This window comes from Serinus canaria, chromosome 6, assembly GCF_022539315.1.
Source record: "Serinus canaria isolate serCan28SL12 chromosome 6, serCan2020, whole genome shotgun sequence".
In the NCBI taxonomy this organism is placed as follows: Eukaryota; Metazoa; Chordata; class Aves; order Passeriformes; family Fringillidae; genus Serinus; species Serinus canaria.
In genome coordinates, this window is record NC_066320.1 from 20,195,103 (window position 1) to 20,207,664 (window position 12,562).

A 12,562-nucleotide genomic window follows, 5' to 3' on the forward strand; every position below is an offset into this window, starting at 1 on the left:
CAGTTCTGTCATTTTAAACAGGCAGTAGTTCCATTTATGTACAATATGGTCTTGTTTACAAACTAAATTTTAATGAGTTCTGTTAAGTCAACAGATAATGTTTTTTTAATATTTTATTTTTCAAACTGTCAGTAATTCAGCACTGGTCCTTCTCTTTCATCAAAACTACTTGGAGTAAGTAGATTGCACATAGAAAACATGAAGATATTTTGTCATACTATGTTATGATATAGCTGGGTAAGAGCCTAGAATATTCTAACATTAGCCTTATTATTCTATTTTACTTGATTAATTGACTTGTTACTGTTCAGAATTTAATATCAATAAACCTCTAACAAGAGCTAGAGATGAGTTTAAGAGAAACATTCCAGTCTGGTATTTCTGATTAAAAGCACAGGACAAGTCCAGTGGTAAAATGAAATGAGAATTTATGATTATGGCTTCTATTACATTAATGCCCAGAATTATTGGAATAAATTCCACTGCATTATTTTGCATCAGTACCATTACACATGATTTTGCCTGAGGGTATCAAGTCAATGGGTAGTGCTTGCAATACTGCTTTTTCAATCATGCTTTGTTATACTGTCATTTCTAAAAGTAATTCTTTTCCCCTCTGATTTATTTATCATCTTGTTTGTAGCTGGCTTAGGAACAGATTAGATTTTATTTTAAGGCAGGCATGCTGATGTGAATATTACTGCAGAAAATACCAGTTAAACCTTAAAATTACATATGGAGTTAATATATTGTCAGAGAAACTTCAGGTTATTGCTACTGAAAACTGTTATGATACTGTCAAATGAAAAATGCACTGTGTCTGCAAATGTTGTGGGATGTTATTATTGAATTTGTAGACATACTTCACATTTCTAGCACAACTAGTACTTCATTATTTATGGTCTATAATTATAAATTTGTTTGTGCTATTGGTAGTCTCATTCATAAACATAGCTTAAATAGTAAAATGTCTAATTACAAGTAAAGCAAAAATCACCAATAGCTAGTCTTAAAAACAAACCTCTTCAAAAAACCAAAGAAAAACATAGGGAAAAGCACAGAAGGAAAAACACTTGAAAGTTGCTAGTCATGTTGTTTAGGAAAGCACTAGAGGACAGATTGTCAGATGTTGTAACTATCCACAACGTATAAACAATGCATGCTGACCATAATGAAGGCAAATTCTGATGGTTAATTACTGCACAGTTCTTTGGGGCTTGATTCTGTAAAGTTTTTTTCATCAAGCAATGTTTCATGTTGAGAATGTTGTCTGACAGAGTATTGGTAGAATGAGCTGCTGTACCTCTCAGCAGATAGCAATGTGAATATCAGGACCATGAAGAAGTCTCATTTTTCCATGGTACTTTCTGGCAGTGTTCATACTATGCAAGACAATCATTGAGTACAGTTATTTGAAAGCTCTTACATAATGAAAGGATTGTATGCATTTTTATATGGAAATTGCTTTACTTAGCCTTTTTTTCTTCCTTTCCACCCTCTCCATGTGAGAAGTTTACTGAACACAGTGACTCTTGTTAGCACTTTGTCTACCTGGTGATCAGCTGGAGATTTCAGAGAAGTAGCCACTATTTTACAGACCAGTGTTATGTTGTATTCCCATACTTTCATTGTCTATTGAAGGCACTCAGCCTCCTGTCAGTCAGTGCACTGCAGGAATTTATGGATCTTCCATAAAGCTTTCTCTGCGGTTGCTTTACAAAATTCTGGGTCTGTAAGTGGTGTAAAATTGCAAAGCTATTTGTTATGCTGAGGCCCAGAGCAGATTTATGTTTTCCACTAAAGATGTACAACATTCATTCGTGTATAGTGAACAGTGAATAGAGAAGGAAGAGAAAATTGCTGTCTTGCAGAGCTCTGCCAGCTCTCAGTGCTTGCCAAGCCTGCTTTCACCTTGCTCATGGCAGGTCAGCAGAGAGGATGGAGTGGGTTGTGATGCTGAAGGTAAAGCTGCCTGGCACAGCATGGCAGACCTGAATGTCAGCTGGAAATCCTGGTGCATGGGCTGCAGCTCTCATGGAGAGATCAAAGAGATGCCCCTTCGTCTGTGAAAAAGAAATGGAATCATGGTCCCTGTGGCTTAACATGGATATCACTAAATTCTGATACTGGTGTCAATAATTTTTAAGTGTTGATGGTAGCTCTGACCTCCTATTAGTAATTTTAGTAAAAATCTCTCTCTGTTACCATATGTATTCCTTTTTGACATATAGCATATAAAACAGCCCACTCTCCAGCTTAAGGTGATGCTCAGTGACTCAAATTCCACATGGTAAGGGGAGAAAATAGCATGGAGCTAGGTATTTAGGGAAGATTTTAAAGAAATATGCTTGGGAGTGGATAGCTTTCCCTCACATTATTTGTATTATTATAAGTCACGGAATAAATCAATATAAACCAAGTAGTCATGATTGTGTTTAGATTAGTAAACTCAAATATAGACAAAACCACATGATCATTAAGTCAGCAAAATGCTTATTTTCCTTGAAATCAGTTCCTAGCTATTGTTATGAAGAGTTATTATGCATTTTCTGATAGGTTTCCTCAGACCTTGTGGCTTATACTTTTTAGAGCTCCTATCTGCACCAGTTAACCAACAAATTAAATCTGCAAAATATCACTCCAGAAAGTGATTGCTTTTTGATAAAGAGGAAGGTGGGAATATCTTTTTGCAAGTAAACAACTTTGGAACAGGGAATAATTGAAACACTCAAAGTTTGCAACATCTTTTTTCTCCCTTCCTTGCAGCTGCTCCTTTTGCTGAGTCACTTTCCAGGCACTTGCCTGCACCTTCCTCTCCCACTAACCCACTTATCCATTCAGATGAAGGAAAACCAGGTTAAGCTTTTTATTTTACCTGCTGCAAGGCCCTAACTAAGTCTTACCTAAGGCCCTAATAAGTTTATCTCAAGTATTGCTCTATTCTAGGTGCCCTTGTTTGCTTTTTCACTGGTTGGTGGTAGGAGTAAATTTGTGTGGTTCTGTAAATTTTGCCTTGAGTAAAATGTTCTGAATCATTATATATTAGATATTTTAGTCTGAGTTTGCATCTACCTGAATTCAGAAGTGTCTGAACTCAAATTCCACTGAAATTTTCTCTTCACTACTTTCTTCAGTTCAACCTCCCTGTCTTATTAGTGTGTTGGACTTATTCTCCATGTGGAAGTTGCTGAACTGCAGAAGCTCATCAGCATGTTCAGCATGGTGAGACCTGTTAGCATGGGGGAGGCCCATGAGGAGGTCATTCAAGTCAGTCATTCAACAACTCATCCATCCAGGTTTGGCTTTAGCCTTTTTCTACCCTGTTACTGTCACTCTCCATTCTGTCCTCTCCTGCATTTTTTGGGGGTTTTTACTTATTTTTAGAAAATGTTAGTAGCATCTGCATATTTATGATTCCAGGATAAGCCTAATTAAATTTGATGTGGATCAAGGATATATACAACTCAAGGTGTTTATTCTGGGACTCGCAGTAACTTAATTGTCAGTAAATAGAATGTCCAATTAGTTGTGGCATGGAGTGAATTTGGATAATTTTTCATCAATCAGTCTGCATAATCTGATTACCTCTCTTCTGATTGACCTTTCTGGGTGAAGATGTAAGTGTGAAGCTAAAACAAACATATGCTCTGCCTGTCTGTCTTGTCTTCTCTTGGGTTTTCCTGACTCAGATGCTTTGACAGTGGTCCTTGTAGTTGTCACATCCAAGGATTCTTAGACATCTGCATTCAACACATTCAATGGTTGGCTTTGGAACTCAAGCTTCTGGTTTAAAATTATGCTTCCCTTGCTAGGGGAAGACTTTTTTATGACCTCTGTGTTTTCAAGTTTACTTCTTGTTGTGGGCTAATGGAGGTATTCAGGTTTGTGAAGCAACTCAGGCTTCCCAGTGGAACACAGCATTGAACTTGTATGATTTCCTAAGGCTTGTTTGCTAAAGTTCACCAAAAATCCAGGCAGCTCACTGCAATCAAATGGAAAAGCCTTTGGGATGTCTTTAATTTTGCACTGAGACTTTCCTTTTCTTCTCACTGGATTTGTGTACTTTCAGTCACAGGCACCTTTAAGTCTCAAAAATAGCAAGCAAATGCAATTATATAGGTAGAAAGCACTAGGTGGGTTTCTACACATTTTTAGCTTTGCAAAATTTTACCAGTTGATGGAACAACATATTTTTTGGTTTCTGGTCTCTTTGTTCTTTCTTTGTTTCTTTTCTTACCTTTCAGGCAGGCCTCATTTCTGTTTTTAAAGAATAATGTAAAACAAACCCCAAAATTTTCTTGCAACTCTGATCATACAGTAAATGAAAATGTGACTACTTCAAGCTTCCAAATGTCTTTTTATTTCTTTTCTTCTCAGTATTTTGTGGATTAAAAGAAGTTGCTTGGGGCTATGTCACGTATTACATTTAATATTCATATATCAAGAAGAAAATATATGTACTAATTTTATGTACAGCTACTTGTTTAAAAATATTTTAACAATGGTTCTTATAACATTCACAGAAATCCTCCCATAAAAGTGTTGGATCTTTGCACCTCTTCTAACTTGTCGTTTTTATTTCAGTAGATGGTTATTTCAACATTTTCACAGATGAGAATTTAATGCTCTACCGTTGATTGTTAGCACTTGATAAAACAGGACCACTGACTATAGAAGATAGCTGCAGTCCATCTAAGAATTGCAGGAAATGTTGAAGGAAAAATACTTCAGTGCATTGTTTTGTGGATATGTGATTGTACAGACTTCCTTGATGCAGTGCTCAGACTGTCTCAGAAGCTGATTATTTTGGGCTTGGTATGCAGGAGTTTAGGTCAAAATAATGCAAAAGTCACAAAATAATGAAATGTGTACCCATACTGTCAGGTGTACCCTATAAAAGTCTGATTTAGTAAGCACAGCTACTTCCTAAAGGTTCTGCAGTGCTGGTGTGACCCATGTGCCCTGGTGGTGCATCAACACCTGCACTGGAGAGCTGGCCCAGGGGCAGAGAACAGGTGGGGGAACACCTGGGTCAGGTAAACACACAGAACATTCCCACTGGCAATCATGTGGCAGACAGGATGCATTACCTAAGTTTCTGCCTTCACAATTCTTTCTGTAAGCCCCTTTTGTTAAATTATTTTTTCAAGAATGCAAATGCTGTTTGAGCAAATGGGATCAGAGAAAAAGGGAGTGTGACCAATTTAATAGCTTTGTACTTTTAGTCTGATAAGCCATTGAGGTATCAATTGTGGGTCTGACATTCTGGTGCACTGCTTCACTGCATGCCTTGGCCTTTCATACCTAAAGAAGCTGTTGCAAGGAATGCAAGCAGCATCATCTTTTAATTTGTCCCAATTATCTTTAATTAAAACTCTTCAACTGACTTGACATAAGTGAGGACTTGTGAAGATGTCACTAAAGTGACAAATACATGTGTAAGAAATTTAAGGTGCATTGTGGTATCATCGACTATGTCTGATTAAGCAAGTCCTATTGCTATCATCATTCATCTACAACTGACTTTACCCATAAATCTTATTTTTAGAATGGACTCTGTCCAAGCACAATGAACAATTAAGTTCCAAGTTTGCAAATGACAGTCTGTCCTCTTCTTTTCTGTTGTTCATTTATCATAGTCTTGCTTACAGCCACTGTGATAATTTGAGATGTAAAGTGATGGGGGTTTAGACTGCCTGGTATTTATCATTCAGTGTACTGGTAGAACTACAAAGTTAGGTATGATCATATGGTCATTATATCTCCATTTTAATAATTTTTAAAAGAAAAGGAAATATTAAGGTAATTAAACTGATGTGAAAAAGTGTTGCATGTTAAACAATGTAAAAAATCAGTGATAGAAGACAAAAATTAAATTTAAAATCCCTAAACATCTTGTGTGAGATTTTGCTATTTCAAAGCATGCAGCATAATCCTGGACACAAAGTAAAGGTTAAAATTAATGTGCATGTTAATGACATTCCAGGTGCTTGTCTAGAAGCAAAGCTTTACCAAAGAGTGTTTTGTAAATTGCTAAAAAGGTACTGTTGGCAATAATCTCTGTGCCCTCCTCCCCTCCCCAGGTTATTTCAGGTAAGAGTACAGCAGGAGGAGTCCAGGCACACCTCAGTGTTCATGGTCCTTCAGGGTCTTTTGCAGAAGGATGTGCCTCGTACACAATGTTATAACTTTCCAAAGGATAATGAAATCTGCTAGAGTGTGACTGCATTCTTTCTGAATTACAGCTGTGAAGAATATGAAAGTCAGAGCTCTGAAAAGAGTAGGAAAAATGGGATATGGGAAGAAATTGCTTGGTCTTTAAGGGTGCAATTTGGCTGTGAACAAATTTTCCAATAGTTTATAAAGCAGAGGTATGCCAGTAATCAATTAGGAAACGTCATACTTAATTTTTGTTCTTCAGCTAATACCAAGGATTATAAGGATTTAAAGAAAGAAATTAATCAAATTTCCACCATGTGTCTCATCTTCAGAACAGTGGATTTCACATGTACCTAGAAACCTGGAGTACTTCACTCTGCAGCAGATTCTGCTGGTTCAGAACTATCAAATCCCATTTCATTACTAATAATATGTGGTACTAACTTCTATTTTTGGGTATTTCAAACTAATTTTCTGAGTTCATCTTCAGATGGGTTAAATAGTAATGAAATGCTATAGTGACAGGCTAAGACTTATTCATAGTATTATCATTGTAATAGGGTATTTATTTTGAGATTGGGCAACACACTGTTATTGCCAAGCAATTTGGTAATAAACAGTTGGGTATCAATCTGCTTGGAATGCAATTAAATTTGTGCCTTTTGAGAAGGCTGTGCTGTTGGCTAGTGCTGATTTACATAAGTAAAACTAGAATTCTGCTTTATGAAGTAATGGTTTTGTTTTGCTGGATTCATCGCATTAAAATGTGAAATGAAACCAAGTGACAGTGGAAGTATAACAGACATGAACTTTGGCAGTGATGGTTAGGAAATCATAAAGCTGGGCTAGCTCTGTGCCTTCACTCTCTGCTTCTCTTTCATCAAAAGTATTATTGATCATTAATGCCAAAATGAAAAATAAGAGGTAGCAACTCATATAAAAAAAAACATTTGGATGGCAATTGTTTTACATTAGGTGTAGTCAATGGTCATGTTTACAACCACAAATGTAATATTTACATGCATTGAAATGACAGAATTGATTAAATGGGAAAAGAGAAGAGTGTACCAGAAGCTCCGGAGCATTGTTTTTTTGTAAATTTGATTGATGTTGGTGGGGCTTGTTTTGGATCTCCAGAATATTAGGAAGAAGATGAAATAAAATCACAACTAGGCAAGCAGTTCATTACTTGTCTTGAGGAAAAAGAAAAAAGCAAGAAAGAATGGTAGTGAATGCAATAATCAAATTTGCAGCACTGTATAAGCATAGATTGACATAGAAGGAAAATCATAGGTTATGATTAACATTAATAACACTTACATTGCTAAAGCAGTTGGCAGATATCAGCCAGAGATTCATTTAGAAACATTGCTTTCAGCTACTGAGAATGGTATTCAGCATCAAATACTTTGTATTAGAAATTTTCCCTGTCAAGCAAATGAAATGAATTTAGCTTGCAGGAAAACATAAAGTGACAGAACAAAAGAAATGGAATGCAATTTGGGGTCCCAGAGATATGAAGAGCTTCTATTAAAAAGTGTCTGTAACATCTGTCTACAAGTGTAAGATTTTTTTTTTTCTGGTTTTACTTTTGTTCTTATTTTGTAGTAGTAATGTAGGTGTATGGATTGCCCTCTTTTTCTTAATAATACTAAAAGAAGAAAAAAAAAGGAAATAGCAAAAAAATCCCTAAAATCCTGTCATCCCAGGAGACACTTGAGGAACAAAATATTCTCAGTTTTGTTATTCAATGGGCAGCTGTTGATGTCTTCTTTCCTTTTCTTTTATCCTGTTCAATTTATATTTTCTACCATTTTTTCCTTGTCCTGTCCATGTGACAAAGTTCAGTATTTCTGCTGTCAATGTTATTTGTAGGTTCCTTTCATTCCAGAATGTGACATTTGAATGTGACATCCTAGGAGAAAAACGGATTTAATTCCCTATGCTTTATAAGCAATCTTTGCTATTGCAGAGACAACTTTTATCACTCAGCTCTTGATTGTGAATCTCTGGTGCCAGAAGTTGTTCCACCATACCATGGGACTGTCTGATCTAATCATGGGCTGCTCTTCCTGACCCCTTCCCATGGGTGTGCTGGACAGCCCAGCTCTCCTGGTGGCCCTGCTCAGCAGCTGACAGAGCTGAGGTGCTGCTGGCACACAGGCTCCTAAACATTGTGGTAGTCAGAGATTCTTCTTTCTCCAAGGAATTTATCAGTGGGTTCTCCAGACAGCATTTCCTCTTTCACAGTAGTGAGTAAAGCTAGAAACTCAACCATGAAGTTTTCACAACACTTACTTTGATTATTCAGAGTTGAACACTGATTTAGACTTCAAATGATTCAGGAATTGCTGAAATATTGAAATATCTTTCTTGCTTCCAAACTCTAAATTGTGAGGTTTTTACTGTTTTAATATTAATTTAAAATGCTACTTTGCTACCTTAGCAGCTTTTTAAATTGTTATTGTACTTCAGTGATGAAAGGAATGCATAAGGCTATGTGCTTCATTATATCAGCCATCATACAGCATGTAGGCTTGTGAGTGTTCCTGTGTAAAAATAATCTCCTGTATTATCAGAAGTGCAGGTATAAAAAACAAAACTGCCTTGTACTGTAAAACATTCATAAGGAATGTGTGTAAAGAATAAAAAAGCTTGGCTTTGAATTGATGCTCTTAATGCTTGGCTATGGACAATTTGTGTCACCATCAAATCAGTTTGAATGCACTTATAGAGAACATTACTGTATTAATTTTAAAATGTTTATGATTTCATGAAGAAGTCCAGCTATTGACCCTTTTTGAGGGATTTGAGGGTTTTGAAAAAGTAAATCAAAACAAAGTTGTAAGCTAGTCATTAAAAGTGAACACATCAAGCCATTCTTGATTCACATCAAGAATTTTAAAAGAATTAAAATTCTTTTTTAACTTGCTTTTGCATTTCAGGGTAGGCACTCTGATGAAGACAGTGTATTCTACAGAGAATACAATGGGTAGAACTGTCAAATATTAACTCCTTTTCAACAGCAAAAAACATCAATTGAAATTTCTTTCTAACACCATTATTGACTTTCCTTTTAATTTTTTTTCACAGAGGATCTTCCTTAAAGCTGGAAGTGAGGAAGAAATCTTTGCACATCTTGGCTTGGATTATGTCGAACCATGGGAAAGGAATGCTTAAAATTATTTGCCAGTGTACATTCATCAGTTGGCTGCAATGGTCTTTCTGCCCACCTTGCAGTCTGGTATAGTTATATATATATACATATATAATAAGTATTTCTATGACAACAAAAAAATTTAAATAAGTATTAGAGGCCACTTGCACTTGCTAATGTTCCTAGAAGATGATAGTTTAAGTTTTACAAAATCATTTCCAGTCCTTTCTAGTTTTGAAGCTTCTATGTGGGAGTGATAAGACAGAGCTTGTTTTGGGGGGAAAACTTGGAACTGGTGAGATTTTTGCTTATGATAGGAATTTAACATTAGTATGAACAATACTTGTTTTTTAAAGTAGTCAGCTACAACAATATGTAAATAATTCAAAACATTTGAGCTGAGTCAAAACATTACTGAAATGTATGCTGGTCTTTAACTGAATTTCTTATGTATTTTGCTGAATCCATGTATAAAATTGCTCTGTATATAAGCCTTAATGACCTAGGCAGTAACTCCTTTGCAGTCTCAGCAACTTGAGGCTTCAGTTGTAATATTTTCATAGGTAGGGCACCATTCTACAAAAACTCTAAACAAGTTGATAATCAGTGAGAGTTAAAAGCATTTCACAGGAAGGGATTTTGAAAGGAAAAGTGGAATGACTCAGTAGCAATCTTCAATTGTTTAGAAAAATACTATAAATTTATAGTACTGATTTGGACTAAAGAGGAATCAGATTATGAGGTGTAATGATCCTCAATCAGGAATTTGAATGATAACCTGCATGAAAACAATGGTTTTAAAGTGTCAGGCTGGTGTCTGCTTCAAGACAAAAGATTTTAATTATCTGTGTTCAATTTAGATAGAGGGAACTTTATTTACTAGTAAGTGTGAATGCGTTGGAATGGGATTTTACTTGAGCTGTTGGGCTGTTGGCTGCTCTAGAGTGGTATTCCATGTCTTTAGTCAGAAATTCATCTAGGATGTGAGAGGCTTTCCCATAAAAGCCCTATGAGATATTTTGGTTCCAGAAAATGTCAAGGTAGCTCTTGTGACCACAGTGACAATGAAGGATTTGTAATAGATTAATCCTTTAATAAACAGGGGCATTCTGTGCTTTTGAAGCTATTTACTGATTTACTGATCATTCATCATTTGAGAATAAAGGTGACTAAGAGCACCAGGATTGGTCAAATAATTTTCTTCCTTAAAAATCTGGATTTTTTTCCTCTGTGGAGGCTGACTGCACCTCTTGACATGATGAGGAAAGAATGGCAATGACAGGGCTGTGCACAGCAGTTATTATTGACAGTAAAGGCTTCCCATATTCAAACAGTGTCTGTTACCAAAAAAAGCATGCTTATTTTGTTACTCATGACTTTCAACTGGGTAATAGACTTTTAGAGAACTGTGTTGTAAACTCTTCCAAAACTTCAGTCAGGGTTGTAGAAAATTTGTTGATGGCAGGAATTTGCTTCTTGCCTGTGTCAATAAAACCACCCCATTTAAGTGCAGTTTTGCTAACTGAGCTGAAAATACAATGCTGCTTCCTAAGCTGCTCTAACTATGAAGCACTTGCATTGCTTCCTGCTTTATTGTGCTGATGTTTGAAGTAGCTTCTCTGTGTTTTGCATCAGGATGCTGACACTTAAGTAGCAGTGACATTTTTCAGTCCTAATGGAAGAAAACAAAAGCTATGGTACCTTGTCTGAATATTCTTTCTGCTTGGCCAACACCTATAACAAGTTATACATTCCAGTTGTGCTGTTTCTGCAAACTTCAAGACACACACAAAATATCAAAAATTCTGAATTCCACATAAATAAATAATTCACATCTTGGGTGCCTATGCATCACTTATAATTATGCCACCTGTGAGGGAAAAGATACTAACACAAGTTCTATCAGCTTCTCCAAGACTAGAAGAAATCAGGTATCACTCTATTCTTTTACTTCCCTCAGTTTTTCTGAAGTTTATTTAGAATACATCGTACAGATTGCTCACTGAATCAACTATTTTTAAAAAAATGATAAATGAGGGGTTGTGTTAAAGAGAAGAACAGCCTAGATGAGCAGGATGGTTTGATCATGAAGAAGATGGCTTCTCTTGTGCACACCCTCACTGGAGCAGCTGCTACCCCAGTCACTATCACAGGTACCCTGGGCAGGACCTGCCAAACCACTCAGCTGAGACTGTAATTAGAAAAGACAAAAGTCATAGAGGAGAGCAGGGAGGGACCAGGTTGAAGGAAATGAAGCCTTTATCAGCTGAGCTTATCTGGATCCATGTGCCAGTGAAAAGTCCCTGCAGTGTGATGGAGCTGTTGGAGTCAGTGGTAGCAAAGCTGAGCTCATGAAGGACAGGAGGGGCCTCAGGGCCTGGAAAGGGCAAACATTTGTAACAAGATCAGACCAACGTTTATAACAGAAGGAAGGGAAGAGAGAATTTCAGATCAGTGCACTTTAATATCTCCTGAATTGCTCCAATGATTAATAGACTGTATTTTTAATGCACCTAGAGGAAAATAAAGTGGTAAGTTATTGGTAACTTGTTCATCAGAAACAAATCATGTCAAACTAATTCAGTTGTAAAGTCCCTGGAGGCTGGTTTTTTAAAAGTCTGTCCCTCCTCCCCTGCTTCTACACCAAGGCAATTTGGCAAGCAGTGAGTAAAGAAGGATCACTGGTTTAATAAGCATCTACATACCAACTCTCTCTCTAAGTAATTCTCTCTCTGGGAAAAAAAAAGAAAAGTAAAAGGAAAGTCACTGTTATTTTTTTTTTCATGGTTTGAAGTAATATATGATTTTTTTAATAATCTCTTAAGGCAAAGGCAATGACATGTATTTAGTTTGGTGAGTAATAATGTAGTTAATGTCTAAAGAACTGATGTAGTGAAGGAAAAGCTAAATTATCCACACAGCTCTACAAAATTGCAAATCTGGGCAACCTAAACACTCATACAACTGGAGCCACATGGACTCTCTGCAAATAACTGGAAACCTGAGAACTGCTGCTACTTTGCATAAATAACTCCAGAATATTAAAAAACCCAAACCCAAATATTTGCAAATGTTATAATCCCCAAGTGAAATGTCTTTTCTACAGTTTATGGGCAGAATTGTTTGGCTTTGCGAGGTGAGACCATCTTATTCCTGGGTATGAAATTTATTCTTTCACTTCTTGAACAGCTATTACTTTCTATTTTACAGTTTTCTTTGGCAACTGCAGTTAAAATAACCAGGTCC

The 12,562-nt window shown here is 36.3% G+C and overlaps 1 protein-coding gene across 5 annotated transcripts in view; it reads left to right on the plus strand.

The window, feature by feature from the left end:
- DNTT (DNA nucleotidylexotransferase) overlaps nucleotides 1–10,497 on the plus strand; it is a 145,524-nt gene extending 135,027 nt beyond the window's left edge. For all 5 annotated transcript variants that reach the window (XM_030241268.2, XM_050976613.1, XM_050976612.1 and 2 more), the window contains one exon: nucleotides 9,253–10,497. In XM_030241268.2, coding sequence (XP_030097128.2) covers nucleotides 9,253–9,339 — 87 coding nt within the window. In that variant the 3' untranslated portion in view covers nucleotides 9,340–10,497. The remainder of the gene's footprint in view (nucleotides 1–9,252) is intronic.
- The last annotated feature ends 2,065 nt before the right edge of the window (nucleotides 10,498–12,562 follow it).